This window comes from Tympanuchus pallidicinctus, unplaced genomic scaffold (genome assembly GCF_026119805.1).
Source record: "Tympanuchus pallidicinctus isolate F22 unplaced genomic scaffold, pur_lepc_1.0 scaffold22, whole genome shotgun sequence".
NCBI lineage: Eukaryota > Metazoa > Chordata > Aves > Galliformes > Phasianidae > Tympanuchus > Tympanuchus pallidicinctus.
Genome location: NW_026294739.1, coordinates 4,569,401 through 4,589,591, shown reverse-complemented (window position 1 = coordinate 4,589,591; position 20,191 = coordinate 4,569,401). Strand labels below are relative to the sequence as shown.

Sequence of the window (20,191 nt, the reverse complement as noted above, 5' to 3'; positions counted from 1 at the left end):
CACATCTTTTCCCCAGTGGTTCTTAGCCTACCTGTTTTTAAATTCTCATCATACTGTAAAATAATCTGTGCTGGCATTTAAAACTGGAAGTGGAAAATGAAACCCAGATGTTTTTTGGTTCGTGTTCTGCTCGAGATGGGCTGCAAATAACATATTATGAACATGCAGAAGGAAGGGGGAAAAAGCCACCAGGTGAGCAGCATAGGAGAGCAAGAACAACGAGCAAACCTAGAGAAGCTATGTAAAAGGAACAGAAGAGAGAAAAAAGAACATTCCTTTAGGTCAATGCCTTGGGGCAGCAGCAGTTTGCCATGGCAAACAGATGCAGAAAACAACAAAGACAAGTCAGTTATATCTAGAGGCAGTGGAAAAGGCACCTCACACTGAGAGGAAGGTGGAAAGCCCTCAAACAAAAGAGACACCGGAGCCACTGTGCACAGAAGTGGCCTGATTATCTCTGACAAACGTATGTTGACGTTTGCAGGCTCATCACAAACCAGAGCAGCTTGCAGAGCTGTGAGCGATGATCGGTGGCGTTGCAGCTGGGTGACAATATTTGCAGACACAGAGCCAAGCGGCAGCACACACAGCCGTGGGAGGCAGGCTGTGCCCCAGCCACTGAGCCCCTGGTAACTGAGCAAACACAAGTCAGAAAGGGAAAGGGGATTTTTCAGCTGTGTGTAGCCATCTGAAAAAAGAAACAACTCAGGGTTTTTTTTTGTTGGTTTTTTTTCCCCCCCTCTCTTTGCTATTCGGAGAACATCCGTGTCGTTTGAGAAGAGGCACAGCAGGGAGCTGGCACTTGCTTTGCCAAAGCAGAGAGAAAGAACAGTCTCTATTAAAGTCACTACTCTAGCAGGGATTATAAGTATAAAAAGAGGTGAATTTATACCGTTGAACCTAATCCACAGAAAACAGCACGGCGAGGAGGCTGCGGGCAGCGTGCTGACATGCAAACCATATTAAAATCCTATAAAGGAGCACCAGGAAGCACACCTTCCTGCAGAGGAACCTTCAGCCTTGCAGGGTCTCCCTGTGAGCACGGATGCAGGGCTGAGCCCAGATAGGCTGCGCTTAGGCTCTCAGCATTGGCTTCCCTGTGGCCAAGCACCACGCCACGATGCAGGGAAAAACACCTTGGAAATGAGCCTCTATCTGAGCACAGCCCACTGTGGTGCTCACTGTGCTCTGAATGCACCCACTCCAGATCCTACCAAGTCTGCTGCTGTCTGTGCAGTGGTCATACTCTGCTCAGCCTTCCCAGCCTGCTGGCAGGCATGGCACAAGATGCCACAGTGGGGCTGGAAGCCAGCAGGTGCTTTCCAAACCAGCAGAACTCAAAGCACTGGGATAGCCCAGAGCAACTCGTTACAGGCTCGTCACTCAATTGTCTTCCTTGTGAAAGGGAGGGAAGGTCTGCAGCAGGAACAAAGCAATTCGATTCCAGCAAAAATAGAACAATTTACTGCTAATGCCGGTCAAAGTGTGGTTTCGGCTGTTTTGAGTCAGAACAAGCACTTATAAAAATGAATAATTGAAGACATCATAGGCCTTGCTTTAGCTCTGCAGCAACCATAAACGCTTTCTCCTGAGCATAAAGAAACACCCCACAAAAACGTCATGGATGCAGCAGCCTGTACAACTTCCCAAGGAGCTATGTGCTGATTTACACCCTGAAAAGCCCAAAGCAAAAACATACAGCTCTCATTCCTGATCAGTTTTACAGCTCCATGATGAAATACGCATCACTCATACTCCACAATAATATTTCATTTTGCAGACAATGTAAGATTCCTGTCATTAACCCTGTCCTTGCTTCTAGGTCATAAGACTTTGTCAGCAATGGGAGACAGATGCACACTGTTCTCCTTTAGCACCTTACTGTGCTTTGAAGCAAAAATCATTGAATTTGGCCAGTGTTGTGGGTTATTTAGATGGGGCTGCAGTACTGTTACAAAGCTGTTCGTAACGTGCCAGCACTGTGCTGTGGCATGCAGGTTCCCCCGGCTGCAGTGACATCATCATGAGGGGTTCAATAGGGATGAGGATGGCCCTACTCTGGGTAAACAGCTCCAAAATAAAGCAGGCTAGTATCCCAGCCACCCACCCTACCACCACGTACCACGGTACGTGAGGGGTGACACAGCAGTGATATGCAGTAAAGTGCCAGAGAAAAGAGAACAGAGGAGGTGGAAGGATTTAAGCCCTGTCTCTAAGCCCAACGTTACCCGAGGCAGTCTAAGTGGAAAGAGTCACTGCACTGATGCAAAACAAGCTTAAACCTGTGCCAGAAGCACAGCAAGGAATCAGCTGCTGTGTGAGCCAGCGCAGGGCAGCGCTGGGACCCTGCTCGCTGTGATGCTCCACCACCCTGCCACCTCATGGAAAAAAGCTGACATCCTGTTTCCATTGGCAAGCCTAGCCTGAAGCTGTTCCAGTGACTTCTCCCAGGTTTGACACGTCAGTCCCAAAATGGAGCCAAACACAAGGAAGCCGGGTGCAGATGGGTTTCTGACCTGAAATCCCACCTGCTGCCCAAAGCGCTGCCCAGGGGGAGAGCTGCAACTCCCTCATGCCTCCCTTTGTCAGAGCTCCCAGGGATGTTCACCGATGCCTGCAAACCACCCTGCCAAAAAGGCATGCCATAAAACCTCATTGATCACACTGCAGAGTGGGAGGCAGCTAATGCATGGCACAGGGCACCGGAGCCTGCAGCCCTCGGTCGATACCTGAGCAAATGGAAAAACGATGGTGGCCAAAAATGACCCCCGTACATTTACACAACAGGAAGAAAAGAGAGAGGAGGATGTGATCTTGCAGGAAGGATTGCACGGGGATGGCTGGGTTGTTGGCAGGCACCACCAGCAGCTGTCCCAGCATTCCCACCAAAACCACATCCCCACCACATCGTTTATCCATGTCCATGGCCACTCTCCAGCCCTCTGCCTTCCCCACCTGACCCCACTCAGAGCTGAGCAAAGCCCCTCACTCTGGCACTGCCAAAGCTCAGCACACAGGATCCAGGCCACCAGGGCTCTTAGCTCCATCTATTGTCCAAAACTCACAGCTAGCAGGGCAATAAGGAAAATCACGTCTGCAGAAAAAGCTGCTCTTCTCCATGCTTATGTTAGTCAGAAATCATTCATGAATAATTTGTCTGCTCTTAACCATGTGTTTGAGTGGATACAGATGGGCCTCAGGCTGCAGGATAACCTGCTGCCAGAGTTGGCAGCTCTCACTGCATCTTAGAACCATTATCCAGATTGGAAAAGACCCCTCGGATCCCTAAGTCCAAACCCAGCCCTCCCCACCATGCCTACTGACCACATCCCTCAGTGCCACATCTCCACAGCTCTGGAACACCTTCAGGGATGGTGATCCCACCTCCCTGGGCAGCTGTGGCAGTGCCTCACCAGTCATTGCAACAGGATGAACAAATCCTGCGAGAGCTCAGTGGGATGGTTTGGACTGGGGGGCATGCTGCACACCAGATCTTTGACTTTGTCTTCTGCTCCCTGCCACAGAACAAATCCTGGACACAACTGGGCTGTGCCGAAAGAAGCAGTACCTGGCTCAGCTGCCAGCCTGCATGGGAGCGGGTAGGAGCTGGCAGGGTCTGAACAAACACATCACAATGTCCCTTTTCGGCATGAGAAGCACCAGTGTGCCAAGGGCCCTTGCCAGGAGTCAAGCAGCACTTCGTGGGGCCGGGGAAGTTTGTCTGTGATCCCCAAAGAAGGGGACACACTGCTGCCAGAGCCTAGCAGGAGTGTCCCTGCCCAAGCTACCTGCCGCAGCATGGGAAGAGCCCATCTGTGCGTATGGGAAGGGCTGACAGATTGGCATCCATGCTCCTGCACAGTGCTCCATCCGTCCACGGGCTGCACCAAAATAGCATTTTACAGCCTGTCAGCCTGCCTGCTGGATGACATAAACAGCGTTTGCTGTTTTTAGCAAAGCGAGGGTTGTTGTCTCTTGTACGTGCTGTATCCAGGGTGGTGGGGAAGACGAGGGCACAGGGCAGGGCAGCTCGGAGCAGGCGTCCCTGGGGCACAGTGCTCAGTCCTCGAGCCGCAGCAGTGCAGACCATGCCAAGCCTGGCTGACAATGAGCGTCCTGCTTTGCTTTTGTAGATGGCTATATATAACTCCAAGCTTATTTTTAATTCAAAGGAGAAGCTCCAGTCCACTGTCCATCATTGCTGGCTGGGATTAGACCTAAAAGAGCAAGCAAGGCCAGGCTGAGCATGAGGCTGATGAAGGCTAGGAGCTGAAATCTGCCTAGATCCCAGTCAGGGAGAGTCAGCTAACCAACCAGTTCTATGCTCTTTGTTACTGGATGAGAGAGGACTGATTTGAATCTTCACCCTGCCTGGAAAAATTACTGTCAAGTAAAAAAAAAGTTCAAATTCTTCAAATGCTGGACCAATAGCTCAACCAAAATAGGGAAGAAAGCAAACAAGCAGCTCAATGATGGCTCCACCCTGTTTCACCCTGTTCCTTAACACTACAACTCTTTTCCCTAGCCGAATCCCATGCCTATACATCAGAAAATCATTTATTACACACATCCTTGCCTTCCCCCAGACAGCCAGCTTTCAGATTGCCACAAGCCCTGCCACGTGCAGGAGGCAGCCTGTTTGCCCAGCTCTGTCTGCAGTGCAGCTCTGCCAGCACCGCCTCGTCCCAGCGATTCCCTTCTTTGGTGCAGCAGCAGTTCCAGCTGCTGAAAGGAGAAGCACAAACTTCTCACACAGTGATTCATTTATGAACACACTGGAACAAAAAAAAGTCACGCACATCCGAATGTGTTAATACAAGCCCGTAAACGCCCTCCATCAGCTGCAGAAAAGTCTTCCAAGTTACCCAGAGCAGTGGCTGTTCACAGGCACCTGGAACAGTCGAGCCTCAGACAAGCCAGCTTTCAGGCACTGACTTCCCCAAAACATCACTTCTCTTTGCATTTCCTAGAAATTCCCAAACTGCTCTTTCTCTTCTTATGGATACTTTCACAAGCTGACACTTTGAACTAAACAGCGTAAGTGACCCCAAAAACAAGTGACGGCTGGAAAAGTTAATGGCAAGACCCAACTGTTAAGCCAGTGAGTGCAACAGCAAATGGAAAATAGAGGATCTTAACGAACAGCTCATCGTGCCCTTAGGGACAGTGCTGTGCTGTCCGGACTCCATTCCTAAGGAGACTGCAGCAACAGCCAGGACTCCCAGGAGCGGTAAGCATGGCTTTTCTCCCCTCTTCCTAAATACTGGCTTTGCTCTTCTTTTCGACTGAACCACACACAAACTTTCCCCCCATCACATGAAGATTCCTCTCTGAGCCTTATTCTCAGAAGAGATAATGATCATCTTAATCCAAGAACTGCTCATCTCCTTTACACTCCCCACACTTTTGTTTCCAGATCCACTGTTTGCAGATCCAAACTCCTCAATCAAGAGCAGTCAGGAACAGCAGCACACAGATCCATAGCTCTAGTGGAGGTACTGCAGGGGCACCTCTGGAGCCAGTTCTTTCTGCAAGGAGCCTCAGCAGCACTGGCTTTGCTCCTTGGCACACACCTGTGCTACCCAGGGCTGAGTCCCAGAGCAATTCAGTGCTGTGACAGCAGCAAGGAGCGTGCTGCCCGTGCTGCCTGCAGGCACTGCTAAAGGAGCACAGGGCTCCAGGAGCCCAGCTAACGCCCTTTGAGGGAGCCAGAGGAGGTGGAAAGCACACATGGCATTTTTTGAACCATTTTGTGAAGCAAGTTTGTGCATGTATGTGTCTGCATTAAACTTCAATTCTGAATGACATCGTTCTTACATGTGATATTCTGATTTCTGCTGCTAAATGAATACGCTTCCAATAATGCATGTGAGCTTTAATTCTCGTGGCAGTCTCTGTATTTACTGAATGCTACCAGATCTTCTTAGTTTACCTGTTACTTCTCTGAAAAGGCACCACTGACATTTACATGCCAAAGAATTGCTGTTTCCCAAACAAGAAGAATAGCAGTGAGGAGTACATGGAGCAGGGTAGGGACAGCACTCTCAGCACCAGAAGTGCCCCCAGGGGGGCCTCCTTCCCACCATGGAGTGTTGGAGCCCAACAGCTGGGAAACCACAGCTGTTCACAGCTGTTCAGCTTTCCTGAAAGCCCTGTCACATCCAGAAACAAAATTCATGGTAACCTCTTTGCAATTCAACTTGCATTGAAGCCGCTATGCCATAGATGAGCAACTTCTGAAAATATAACATTGAAGTGGTTCACAAAAGAAAAAAAACAAAATCAACTCTGCAACAGAGCTGCTCTGAAATACCATTTCTCTCAAAAATTATAGAGCTAGGGCACTCTAGTGGCCATGCTGTAATTCACATTTCTTACTCAGCGTGCCACTCCCCATAACAGGCTGCATCTTATTCCAGGGAAAAATTCCTGCACGGGGAGCAGGGCAATACAACAAAGAGATGTAGATACCCATTTCCTGAATGATCTAAAGCACGTGAAGGTCCCATCAAGTTTCTGAGAGCCTTGGGACAGTCTGTCAGGCTGAACATGGCGTGTTCCCTCCAGTTCCAGACAAATGTGCTCTGATGAGCAGAGCAGCTTAATTAAAGAAGAGTATGACTCTGTGGTACACAGAAGCAGTGCAAGATGCGCTCTTGCAATCCAAAAACACAACTGAGATGGAAAAATAACAACAGCACCATAACTCAATACAATCAAAAAGAGGAAGTTTGCATTACTCTGGGGTATGAGTTTGCATACTCATGCTGTAGGTACAGCGACAAAACAACCCTTCAGCAACAAAGCTTTTGAGATTTGAATGCAAATCTGTGCTCCCAACCAACAGTTCAGTCAGCCAGGTGGAAGTTCAAGCACACCGCTGCTAACTGAGCAGAACTCTGCACAGAAACCACTCCCAGACATCCCCAAACCTGCCAACTTAGTTCTGAGTTCCTACCATGCCAGTGCAGCACAGTCAGTGAGCACCTAAGAGCAGCTCTCCAGCCCGCTTCTCTGCTTGCTGGCTTTGCAACAGGGCCAACATCCTCGCTGCTATTAAGGCCCCATCCTGGCTCTGTTAACTGGATGTGACTCCACAGAAAAGCCACTGAGGTACACAGAATTAATTTCCTTCAGACGTGTTGATTCAAACTGTAGCCTCCTGTAGTTAGCTAGTATTCGAAGGTGTGGGAGGTTTCATCACTTCTACTTCCTTTAAAACTCTGAAGTTAACAAAACCCTTATCCACTTCAGGAACTCACCATGAGGAGCTCAGCAGGCTTCCTTGTTTGCTCATTGCTGCTGCTGCTGGCTTTACATGACACAGAGGTGGCTGCCCAGGATGACCAGTCTGACCCTAAAATGTCATGTGCCAACTGGATGGGAGGAGCACCAGGACACCCTGGCCACAACGGGCTGCCTGGAAGGGATGGCAAGGATGGAAAAGATGGACAAAAAGGGGACAAAGGAGAACCAGGTTGGTGAGGAGCTTGGGGTACACACATGCTGGAGCACATGGGCAGTCCCAGGATGAACCCCAGGCCCAGTACACATGATACCTGGTGGGTGCATCCCACGAGCAGTGGCTGACCCTGTCCAGATTGCTTTTGAATGCCTCCAGCAATAGAGATTACACAGCCTATGGCAAAAGACAGGTAGATGTCTGTTTTTTTCAGTTAACAATTATTCCCCAGACACACAGCTACCAGCAGCTTGGCACACCTTGGGGGGTGGGGATGTGATGTCCCACACCATTGGGCACAGATGTCACCCAGCCTGCCTACAGGGGGAAGACTGGGCTCCATGCTGCCGGGCAGCCATGATGCCACGGGCCACTCTGCAACTCTGGCACCAGGGTAGCAGAAAAGGACAAACAGATTCCAATCCAAATTCTGATTCCCAGGTCTACAAGGTGCCAGAGGTGACACAGGTGAAAAGGGTGCCACAGGTGCAGAAGGACCGAGAGGATTTCCAGGACACATGGGGATGAAGGGGCAGAAGGGTGAAAGCGCCTACGTGTACCGCTCCGCCTTCAGCGTGGGGCTGACGGAGCGAGCCCCCCACCCCAACGTCCCCATCCGCTTCACCAAGATCTTCTACAACGAGCAGAACCACTACGACAGCAGCACCGGCAAGTTCCTCTGCAGCATCCCCGGCACGTACTTCTTCGCCTACCACCTGACGGTCTACATGTCGGACGTCAAGGTCAGCCTCTACAAGAAGGACAAGGCAGTGATCTTCACCTACGACCAGTTCCAGAAGAACAACGTCGACCAGGCGAGCGGCTCCGTCCTGCTGCACCTCAGCTCGGGGGATGAGGTCTGGCTCCAGGTGTACGGGGAGGGCGACAACAACGGGGTCTATGCCGACAACATCAACGACTCCACTTTCATGGGCTTCCTCCTGTACCCAGACACGGATGACCATTAGAGCAGGGGGGCTACACGGGAGGGGACAAGGCCGCTTAACCCCACCTGCCTCCTGGGGCACCGGCACTACAGCTGCACTCGATTTACTAGAAAATTCCCCTGACCACGTGGGGACCACCATTGCCCAGGGTGGACTCCATCTCCCCTGAAATCACTGACTCGACACACAGGCGACTTCCGTGGGACCAAGAGTTCACTCCTACCTCTGCTCTTGCTCTCCTGATGGAAACCGGGGCCCCAAGTCAAACAGCACTTAGGCCACATCATGAAACGGTCGCTCTCAGATGGGCCGGCTTTGCTCTTAAATTTAAAGCTGATTTTCATATATGTTTTCATATATGTTACATTTAAATATCACATTCTGTGTTACTACAAAGGTAGTTACCCCTTTTTGTCGCTTGAATCCAGTTGACACAATGGTACCTGTATCAGCCAGCATTACCTCCCTGCTAGAGTACAGCTGGAGCTGCTGGCCGGGCTTTGGACATCATCACTCCCCACCTTGTCAGGGCCTCTGATTTCCACCCATGGTTTGTCCTCCCTCATCTTTAGCCCACACCTTCCCAGGTATACAACACATAGCAGAGCTAAGGCATTACTACAAGCACAAGACAGCATTAAGGGCTTTGACTAAAAATACTTCCTACAGCAGCACTTCTCAAGCCCCACGGGATTACCACACTGCACAGAGTATCACAATAAAGTGCTCTCTCAATACAGAACTCTCCTGCCTCTTTGTCTGCGTCGTTCGGAAGGGCTTAGAGAAAGGGGATAGCCTCCCTTCATCACGCAGCCCAGGAAGGAACATAACAGTCTGAGCATGCTGAGCTCAGGCAGGTGGGAAAGAACACCAGTACTGCTGCCTGTGCAACAGCACAGCTGACAGCACAGCCCCATTCCTGCAGCATTCACCTCTCAGGTGTGTTCTCTGGCAGCTCAGGGCGTGAGGACAGCCCCCCAAAGATCTCCTGGCTTCCTTTTAGCAGAGAATGGCACAGCCCTTCTATACCTGCCCCCCCTATCATGCAAGAAGCTCCTATAAGCACAACAGGACGTATCAGTTGGAAACTGCTTTGAACGTCTTTCCATGTCCCACAGGACTCCTCCTGACTTTTCCCCACTGGCACAGTGACAGGGACTGAAACACCTACACCAGAATTATGCTGTGCTGCTCCTGGATCAGCAGCTGACTCAGCCAGCAATTGATCCCCTCCACTCCCCAAACATTATGTTTTCACAGAATCATAGCTCTCAGAGCAAACACTGCAGCCAGTTCCCACAAGATAACAACCAATATAGTGGGTACATCAAGGCCAAAACGCTGTTTGCTGCTCTGCAATTTGGGCAGGTTACAAAGAAAGCTCTCTGATCCCATGGTCTTGACAGCTATGTTTGACTCTTCCCTCCATGTACTGCTGCTCAGTGAAAGGCAACATGCTCTCACCCTGAATGTGCAGCACTGAAAGATTAAAGTCACCACACTAACAGTGCAAAATAGCTTGGATGCAGCTGGAGACACTGGCCAGCTTCATCCTACAGGGAAACCATCTGTGAAAGCATCCATGCCCCTCTTAGGGACAATTGTAGGCTGATCCTAATTGTGCCTCAGTCCCATGTAATCATTTGTGGCAGTAATTAATCAGGGTACAAATAGCAGCTGCGCCAAGCCACAAAAGGCTGAAAGAGAGATAAGTGGTTTTCCTGGAAGCCCTGTTATATTTATTTGACAAGTATAAACTTGCTGGAGGCTTTTTGGCATGGAAGGCACAGCGATGAAGCCTACACATAGCTGATCTGTCACTGCACTTCATGCAGGAAATGCCACCAGGTTCAGTTTTTCCTTTAGACAAAACCAATTCTGAGCACACCCAGACTGGGACAAGATGCTGTGTGTTTTTGACTTGTTTGTGCTAGATGAAAGCACTCAGTACATCAAGCATTGCGACAGCAAAGCAGCAAATCCCTCCCACCACTTAGTATCCCTAGACCCACCCAGGACACTTGTCCTGCATAACACCACTGCTCTTTGAGGAGAGCTGTGTGACCTCCCTACAGACAGCTTCACTACTTGCAGGGTGTTTATTCCCATTGAAATAGAAACATGAAACACAAAACACCAACATCTGTTTCCCCTTGAGGGGCACAGCAGATAATTTCAACCCACAGAAATCTGTGTAGTCCACCTATAAAGATACAGGAGAGCAAGGGGCAGAACAGGAGAGCTCACCCCAGGCTGCCCACCACATCCCTGAAGGAATCAGGACAGGAAGGATGATGAGGGATGAACAAACTTTTTTTTACACGCCAGTCACCACCTGATGACAGGAATCCCCTTGCAGTGTCCTCTCAGAGGCTTCTTCAGCTGGGCCAATGGAACCAACAGCAGTGCCAGCAGCTCCTTTCTGTACCACAGATGCCTTGAACATACCCAAGGATGTACCTGCTAGAAGCTCCAATACAATCCCTTGTTGAGAAGCATTCCCACACCCACGGTCACCCAACGTGCATGTGATCCTCAGCTCTATGTTCATCCAGAGCAATAGACAGACTCAGGTTTTTTCCCCTCAAAAGGGGTTACATGAGTTCATGTAACAAGACTAAAAAGGGTTCCTACGTGCATATCACAGCTGCACATAAGATAGCAGGAATACAGCTAAAATTACAGCCGACTACAAGCAAACTGAATCTTCCATGAAGAAAATATTCACCAAAGGTCCCTTCTGTCAATTTAAAAGCTTTAAAAGGCACTGTTCCTCTGCCCCTCTGCCCTTAACAGCCTGCAGGAGCTTGAGAAAAAGGTTACAATTTGGATTAGGATTCTGACTCTGCTGTTGTGTAAAGATCAACTGGATCAAATACAGAAGGCAAACAAACAAAACAGCTGGAGGTAAAAGCCTAGAATCTTCAAAACTCCTGTCTTCAAACTTACCAAGGACCATCTTACACAGTGCTGGGGCTTTTCCAAAAGAGTCCTTGTTAGTATTCATATCCCAGCCCCATCACCACTAGGGGATTAGCAGAAAACCGGGCTGCACTGCCATCTGCAAAGCACATTTCCATGTGCAGAACACCAGCACAGCCAGAGCTGGACAATGCCTGAAACCCCAGGGAAGGAGGAAGAACTCCATTTATTCATCTACATCTCTTCCTTCTTTATTGACAAATAAATACCTTCTACTTCAATTATTGAATAGAAATACTGTAAGAAAAAATCTTTCAGTCCTCTAGAAATTAACAAAAAATCCCAAACAAAAATAACCAAGGCAAACCTGCTACCTCACTTAGCCTGAACTTGCCTCTACTTGCTCATGACAAGAGCTCTGGGTTCACCCCCTAACCAGCTCAGAAATGGCTCTGCAGAAGCATTACACACAGATTTAAGCTAGTTTCCTTTAGCCTTGCTACTTCCTCTCCTTCACAGTCACTATTTTTCAGCTGAAAACAGTTTGTGCATTCCTAAGCACGTACTGCAGCAGCTGGCAGCTCCCAGCTAGAGGAATACCAGCCTTATGAGACCAACAAAGGAGAGGGCAGACGCTTAGGTGCTTTGCAGCCTTTGCTTTCTACCTGGGCTGTGCAACTGGCTGCCTTTTAATAAAGCACTGCAGCACTCAGCACACAAGACCTTGGTCTGCCAAAGCCTTCTCTGTCATGTACTGTCCCACTGAAGCCAATGGGACAATTCATGCCACTGTATTCAGCATCTCCATAAATCCTTTCAGAGAGGAGCATTGATTTGAACACTAAGCTACAAAGCAGCATCCACTGAACTTAACAGCCCTGTTTATAACGTAACGTTTATCAGCCTAAATACGTGCAAAACAAAGCGGAGCCACTCATGCCTTAACAAAGAACCTATCCTGAGTGGTGTCAATATCCACAAGAGGTACAGCAATAGAAAAAGTTGCTAAATGAAATGGTGCAGGCAGGTAAACACTTCCATTTTTATTAGAGACTGGCATCTCATAATTATCTCCTGATGGCAGGCTGATTACCTGCCGACTAATTAGACTGAGAGACTTGACAAGAAGAAACAAGTCAAAGCTCAAGGGCATTTTGTTTTTCAAATTCACCCTTCCATTTTAATACTGTCCCAAATAGGAACCCAAAGAAATTACAGTTCCTGATGAGAATTCCTACACTCTAAGAATTCTTTAGAAAAACAGTTACACACACAGCCTCTCCTTCCAGTCTCATTGGACTGGAGATAACTTTGCACCCCAGATGACTAACAATATGTGTACCCTGCCAATCATCCCATTAAATTGGAAGACTTACTTCTCTTGGTTCAAATTTAACAAGGCAAGCAGGGGGAAAAAAAAAAAAAGAAAACAGTACTTCAAGGCAACTATCCTGAAGAATCTGGGCATCAGCAGATGCGTGCAGCCAAACCAGCACAAAAGGGAACAGCTGTATCTTCAAGCCTTCTCCTCTCATTTGGCAGTGGCTCAGAACGCAGTGTCTGTTTACTGGTAACAGCTCACTTCCCAAAGCCTTGCTCGGGGGAAGCACAGCACCAGAGACAGCAATAGTCCAAACAAAACTGCTAACACTAAGCAGTCAATGTTTAGATTGGTTTCAGTGAGGAAAGCTTGAAATCCCTCCCCTCTTCAAGCAAAGCAAGATCTAAAAAAGAAAACGGAGACTGCATCCACAACCCTGTTTCCCAGAGGGTCACTTTGTGATGTCAGACACTAAGCAGAATAAATGCCAGAATGCTGCTCTAAACTGCTCTGGAGGATGAAACAGAAGAGGTTGAGAAATCCACAAGAATAAAATAAAAAGACACACAGTTCTATTTACTACTGTGCTCCCATCGTTGCTCCAGAGCCAGCAAATGTGCAACTAAAATAAATACTTTTAACCCCCTCTTTCTTAAGAGGGGAAAAAAACAATGCAAAAATATATGAAAGAGGCAAGGAAAGAAAGGGTTTCATTTTTGATTTTTTCATACAGTTTAGCACATAAATTTCACTCGGAGCATTGATAACTAAGTCTTTAAGGAAAGATCAGCCACAGGATTCTTTCTGAGATGAGCGTATAGAATTTAGACCTTACTTTATTCCTAAACAATTAATTTAAGAATAGAAGAAAGGACTGAATTCTTGAGTTTGAAATCATACATTAAAAACTCCCTGATCCTTTCATCCTGAGAATCATTTTGATCACTGGAAGGTGCAATATCATACAATTACTTTTCTAAAAATGAAAGCTTGAATCAAAAAAATGCTAAAACAACTACTTTTTGTTCCTCTGCTACTTAGGTTGAAACAAAGCACTGATGGTAGCAGAACATCAATCCTGAAACTGGACAAAACCCTCAATTCTTCCTAGTGCAAGGAGTCAAAGCCCATTCTGAAAAAAGTAATCATCTTAGCAGCAGATAATCCCATACTCTGAGATGAACAGAACACCACTAGGCAGAGATATATACTGATACAGGAAACATAATAACCAAGAGTAACAGTGGATGACTTCATAGAAATAATAATAATAAAGAAACAACTCAGCAACTCAGAACACAGGTTTTGTTAGGGTTTTTTTTTGTTGTTGGTGGTTTTCCCTTGTTTTTTTCTTTTTTTTTTTTGAATAGCATGTCAGCAAATACAATTTTAAGACAGATCTACAAACATCTTCCTAGAAATAACAGTCCACAGTTCTCGGTTACTTTTAGCCATCTGACTTCCACATTCCCTAGGCATCTTTTAACAGTCTTCTTTTTCACCCCCTACGACATTTTCCTGTTCTGATCATTGTAATAAATAAAGGACACCATAGGCGATCCCAGAGAAAATTCCACATCTCAGCACTGCAGCACAACTAAGTTCACTGGATGTCATCGTCATCAAACAGATCTTCAAAATCTAGTCAGAAAAACAAGACAGGGTAAAATTAACACTTGAAATTCCCAGCTGCTATTATATGCAAACACCACACAAGCTTTCATTGGTCTTGTTATTGAGATTAAAGACAGAAGTCCAGGTGAATTAAGTACATGTACATAACCATCAGTCACTACAAATGTAACATCGAGGCATAAGGCAGAGAGGAGCAAAAGCAGACCAGAGCAGCATGCTCACTGCCACACTTGAATGCAACTCATTTAACAACGCAAATTCTGCAATTAAGTTCATAAAAGCAGTCTTATAAAGCAGGGGGTCTTATAAAAGCACGAAGCAAGCATTGCAGTCAGTCACAATCCGCAGGCTCTGGAACTACACATGCATTAACTCTGAGCACACAGGGGCTCCTGTAGAGCTCTGCCTTTACGTCACAGCATTTAGGCACATAAGCTCATACCTTTCGCAGACATTCACATTTGTGGTTTATTGTAAAAATCCCCTGCTTAAAATAAGCTTCATTGCCGTGAGGGTGCTTCAAGCGTTTCCCTCACAAGAAAGTCAACACAAACTACCGCTACAGCAGGCAACGCACAGCCGCCACACAACCACACGAGCACCTCCGTACATCCCACCCGCCCCGGGAGGCACGGCGGTCTCTCACCGTTGAAGAAGTCGGCGTGCACGGCCTTCTCGTTGGCGGCCAGGTCCATCAGCAGCCCCGTGCTTCCCCCTGCCTGGAACAGCAGACGCTGAGTGCCTCGAGCCCCTTTCAGGAGCCCCGCTGTTTCTATCCACCCACCCCCTCCGCTCCCACCTCGTCCAGGTCCACATACGGACCAGCACCCTCAGGAAACATCTCGTCCACCGCCGGCTTCATGGCGGCCGCAAGCGCTTCTGCCCTCCTACTTCCGGCCGCGCCGAGCCAACTTCCGGAATCAGCCTCGCCGCTCTAGGCGCGTGGCGGTGCCGCCTCTCTATGGTAGCCCTGGAGGCGGGGCCGCGAGGAGGCGGTCCGTGCTGAGCTCTGCTGCCCGTGATAGTATTGATACAAGTTGTGACAGCGTCGTAAAGCTTGCCGTGCAGTTTGTGTAGATAACGGGAGGGGCTGTGTCTCTGAGCCGAGGAGACGAGGAAGTTCTGCTGAGTCTTTGCACCAAGAAAGTAGGAGGTCCTGCTGGGAATCGGTCACTGAATATGTGACTTACCTCTGTGAAACTTCTGCATACGTTACACAAGTAATGCATCTAAACTGAAGATCTTTTGTGTAAGCGATGCATGATAGGAGGATAACCCCTGTGCATCCAGCTCTGATTAAAGAATGTTTGCTTTCTAATGTTCCATCTTGAGTCTTAGCTTTCTGATTGACCGATTAAGGGTAGCACTATGACTGCTCATACAGCAGAGCTTGCTTTCCTGAGACAAACCCAGCAGCATGATAACGTAACAGGAACCCAAACCTCACCATATGATCAAGGAGTTTATTGATTTTGCACAAAAGCACAGCTTGCAAAAAGAAAAGGCTAATTTACCTGCGGCTTTCTAAAGCACGTAACACTACAGAGGCCCATTCACGTGGCCGCAAGCAACTGAAGGGGCTGCTCCAGCAGCTGCATGTTGGTGTGATGTCCCAGCACGATGGCAGGCAGTGCTCAGTCCTCACTTGCAGGCAGGTGAAGGCCGAGGTGGCTGCCTGCAGGCAGCTGTGCAAACAAGGCCCTGGCCAGCTCGGCAATCCTGTTGTAGGCTCCCAGTGTCCTGAAGTACTCCACATAGGACCAGAAGTCACTGGAGGAGAAGGGCCAGTATGGCATGGCCACAGGTTCTCGATCTAAAATAAATCAAGAAAGGCTATTATTACAACATGAAGTATTGGCACAGGCACAGCCATTGAACCCTCTGTTCCCTTCACAGAGGGTGCAGCCAACTGTCCCATCCCAGGAGCACCAGATGGGACAAGGCAGAGGACAAAACTGAAGGGACACCAACAGCATTGCAGTGATTCAGGAATTGCCAAGGTGGCTTTAATTTCCAGAAGGCGGAGGAGCGTTTAAAAGCAAGGAGGAATGGCGATTTGAAGCCATTTTCCCCGTTGCTCTTTCACTCTATCTTCTGTGCCAAATATAAAAAATAAAAGTCAAAGATGAGATGAACCAAAATAAACTTGAAAATGCCAAGAGCTGACCTGTCTCGAGCCCAAATCCAGGCCAACACAGAATCTTGTAAAACATAAACGCTTGCTGCAACCACACAGTGATAAGTGTCTTTCTGTGCAGCAAAGCTAAACCCAGTATTTTGATTTTAAGCCCATTTGAATAAAAGGTAATCATTCCATTCATCAGACTCAGCTTCAGAGCAGGGTCTTCAGCGGGAATTAAGAGCTTTAATCAATCTTAGTGTCTGACCCTGTTGTTAATTTTGCACTGCACAGGCACAGACGGCGTATAACAAACCAAACAAGCCAGCCAAATGCTGTCTGCAGAAGAGAACTGTAAGTATCAGCTGAACTTAGATTCACTTTGCAGTTTGCTGCTTGGTCAATGTGAAAGAAAACCCCAATTGTTTATAAAGAGAAGAGGACATTGCTGAAGAAAATCTTATTTTCAGACTGCCACACTCTTACCTAAGAGGTTACCAAAGAAATACTTGCTGTGCACAAATAAAACGGTGTGTTCAATCCAAAAACTTTGGAAACAGAGATCATGCATTCAAAAAGGTTTTAAAGCCATAAGGAAAAAAACAGAGCACGAGGAGAAGGAGGATGCTGCTGGTTAGATGTGCACCTCACTCAAACAACAGGAGCAGTAATCTTGTTATGTGAGTTCCTTCTATGCAACTTTGTTTTCAGAAAGAATTTTGTCTGAACACACCAAACCAGGGTTAACCTACATACTGTTATCTGTAAGCCACTGTGAATATCGTTAGGATGTTGGGGGTTTTTCCTAATCAAAAGCAAACACTCATCCGATAGGCTAATCACCCAAAGGGACACAGCAGCAGAGAGGCTGCGTTAAGGGATTTGTTCCAATATTTCTTTCATCAGATTTGTGGCAATCTCCACAGGTTTTTGCTGTGGAAGATGGTATTTCTTGCCAATTCCTGGACAAACATCCAGTACTGCTTATCAGGACAGCCAAAATTCTCGGAAGTCTCTCGTATGATTAGAAGTCTGGTGCTTTCCAGTCATGTTTTCATAAAACAGATTAGCAATGACTTGAGCATAGCCCCTTGGAGGGCTTGTCTTTAAGGGGTCATCATACTTGTTACTGTTTGGCTTTTTTCATTTTAAGATGGTAAGAATAGAAGCTTCGTCATTGGACTTAATATATTTGCTTTCTGCATTTAAAAATAATTGAAAAAATCACTCTTCTTTCAGGGAGATACAAACGACTCTTTGAATTGTTAATGATACATAAGAAAGAAAAAAGATCTTCAAATTACCGTCTCCTTCCAGGATTGATCGGGCATCTGTAAATAAACAGGAAAATCATCAGTTCCAACTCTCTCACAGGAGAATTTTCTGTTAACAAAAGGTTTGGTGCATAGAGAAATGCTGGCAACTCCTTTAAGATACGTTTGGAGCCCTCCTTATAGTCTAACAGCTTTGTTTCTCCAACAGTTGAGCAAGGAATTGCCCATTTGTAGTCAAGAGCACTGCAAATCAAACATGCCAGGAAGGAGTTGCGATTAATACACAGGCAATATCTGATACTAAATAGAAGATGCTGTTTGAGTGTGAAAATGTTTCTATATTGAAAAGTCAGCATGAATAAATGGAAGTAGTCTTACCTGTTATTGTGTTCATCAGCATCCAGAAGAAAAGGAAGCCAATGCTTTTCATCTTTTCGGCAAGCAACTGTTTGTTTCTGAAAACAAATCTGTACAGCTGGAGATCATTAAAAGAGACGAGGAATTATGCAAAGTAAATCATTTCATCTTTTATTAGAAAAATCTGCTCCAAAATAAAGCCTAGTTATCACTTGAGTCATAGCAAGATCCAATTATATTGCATTTTCTGAACTGTATCACAGAGCATTAAAAAAAAACTACTGAAGTATGAAGTGGTATTTATTTTTAGGAGGCATAAAGCCAAAAGGCTTCTCTGAACTGACACAAAATGAAGTGTTCTCAGAAATATTTTAAAGTGTGGTTGATTTACGTTCACTGTAAACATTACCTCTCTTCCCCTCCCCTTTTCTTCTTCTTTCAATAGCAAAGGTCTGGAGCTCTGAGTCAGCCACAAAAATCCAAAAGGATTTCTAGTGCTGTAAAATAGCAGCACTGTGTAATGAAGGGTGGGGGGAAAGGAGAGAAACGTCACCGAGTTAGTACACCAATCTGATTCTGTCACCTTCACAGAGTTATTTTAATGGCTCACATTTGCATTATATTTCAACACTGTGCACACAAAGAAAAAAAATAAGATCTTTGCATCAACTTTAGCAATGGCACTTTGATATTTTGGAAACAAATGCAGAAAATCCAGGATCACGCTCAGCTTATTACTACTTTTCCTGACCATCTTAATTTCTTTCCCTCTCTTCAGGGAAGTAAAACTTCAGAAATGTGACTTGTGCAAATTGTGAAGAGGTTACTGAATTCCTTCCTCACAAAAACATTCAACACTAAACGTCTTCTCTGGCTTTCTCTGAACCTTAAAACCCAGAACTTAAAATGCACATGTGCACCCAGTGCCCAGTGGAGCCAATTAGTTTGCATTAAACAAAAAAGCAGGTCCCTGCTGACAGTGAGTGTATTGCAGCCTTCAGAGAGAAGGGTAAAACAAGCTCCTCTGACCTCCATCAGCTGCAAGCTTTCAGCTGCTTTTAGTCTGAGTCTACAAAAATCATTTATCCCTTGTGATTCTAGAGGCTGCATTTCCCTACTGCATCTGCAGTTTATTGCATTTATTGCTGCATTTATTGCTGCATTTATTGCTGCATTTCCCTACTGCATCTGTGGCACCTGACTTTTGGTGCCTTTGCTACACCGCAGCCACTTGTCTGCCGTATGAAGAAAGGAAAGCCTGCCTGCCCACTCAAAGGCCTGGAATGGAAAGAACCAAGTGAGTGGCCTTGCAGGAGGACCCAGCTTTGCTGGAGTTTCTTCCTATCTACATGCAGAGTTAGATAGTCCTGCCAAGAATTAATTAGAGATGTTCTGAGCAAGGGAAAATAAAGAGCGCTTTGTAGCACACTAAGCTGCGCCAGCTCATGTGGAGGCTGAAAAGAAAAATATTATGAAAGCAAAACCTATTCTGTCTTCAAAAAGCTTTAATCCTCCTGTTTAATATTTCTTATTGCTGCAGGATGGGTCCCTGCATCACCCACGTACAGCCAGCAGCTCTGCTGCAATCACCTGGGTTATGGACGCTGCTGGAGTGAGAAGGCATGTCACTGCTTGGTGGAGCCCTTGGGTGCAGCCGTGTGCTCAGGTCCACGGACCTGCACAGCTTATTTGATTATGGTATACAGACAGGGCTTTGCAGGCTATGAGAAGTACATGATAACATGCTTTGAGTGATGATGAGGGGAAATAATTCTGCAACTGACGTAGCCCCATCCTGCAGCTCTCCCCTGCGGGAATTAATGAGGTGCTGCGGGAGGATGACAAAGTCACCGAGGTTATCAGGGTCACTCAGGTCCCAGCAGGGTCTGCTACAACACTGGATGATCTTCAGTGGTCTCACCTAAGCACCGAGACTCACACTGACACACACTGGCATGGGCAGTGCCGCACCTCCACCTTCTTTATTTCCTTATCTTTTCTTAAGCACAGCACTGGAACTAGAGGAGAGCTGATGCACGGTGTGAGCACTGCTCTAGGTGTTCATGGCTTAGCTCCAATGTGCACACAACGCAGCACATCTCCTGGGGCCAAGCTAAAAGCACAGTGTGCGCTGATTTGCAGCATATACCACAA

General features: G+C 46.9%; 3 protein-coding genes across 5 annotated transcripts; 1 reads left to right on the top strand and 2 right to left on the bottom strand.

The window, feature by feature from the left end:
• Nucleotides 1-4,781: 4,781 nt before the first annotated feature.
• ADIPOQ (adiponectin, C1Q and collagen domain containing) lies at nt 4,782-8,581 on the top strand. Its single transcript, XM_052687201.1, has 3 exons — nt 4,782-5,230; nt 7,255-7,477; nt 7,904-8,581. Exons 2-3 carry the CDS (start codon nt 7,264-7,266, stop codon nt 8,428-8,430), a joined length of 741 nt encoding a protein of 246 aa, XP_052543161.1. The 5' UTR covers nt 4,782-5,230; nt 7,255-7,263; the 3' UTR covers nt 8,431-8,581.
• A 4,757-nt stretch (nt 8,582-13,338) lies between these two features.
• On the bottom strand, nt 13,339-15,231 carry COPS9 (COP9 signalosome subunit 9). Its single transcript, XM_052687210.1, has 3 exons — nt 15,087-15,231; nt 14,934-15,006; nt 13,339-14,293 (listed from the first exon to the last, which is right to left on the bottom strand). Exons 1-3 carry the CDS (start codon nt 15,147-15,149, stop codon nt 14,256-14,258), a joined length of 174 nt encoding a protein of 57 aa, XP_052543170.1. The 5' UTR covers nt 15,150-15,231; the 3' UTR covers nt 13,339-14,255.
• A 505-nt stretch (nt 15,232-15,736) lies between these two features.
• On the bottom strand, nt 15,737-18,701 carry OTOS (otospiralin). 3 transcript variants are annotated; one of them, XM_052687208.1, is made up of 4 exons: nt 18,447-18,701; nt 18,059-18,135; nt 17,711-17,737; nt 15,737-16,100 (listed from the first exon to the last, which is right to left on the bottom strand). In XM_052687208.1, the coding sequence occupies exons 2-4, from the start codon at nt 18,108-18,110 to the stop codon at nt 15,922-15,924; spliced, it is 258 nt and encodes an 85-aa protein (XP_052543168.1). In that variant the 5' UTR covers nt 18,111-18,135; nt 18,447-18,701; the 3' UTR covers nt 15,737-15,921. The 3 variants fall into 3 exon arrangements, with proteins under 3 accessions (XP_052543168.1, XP_052543167.1, XP_052543166.1); XM_052687207.1 differs by having other exon boundaries at nt 18,059-18,147; nt 18,447-18,694; XM_052687206.1 differs by having other exon boundaries at nt 18,059-18,155; nt 18,447-18,693.
• Nucleotides 18,702-20,191: the final 1,490 nt, after the last annotated feature.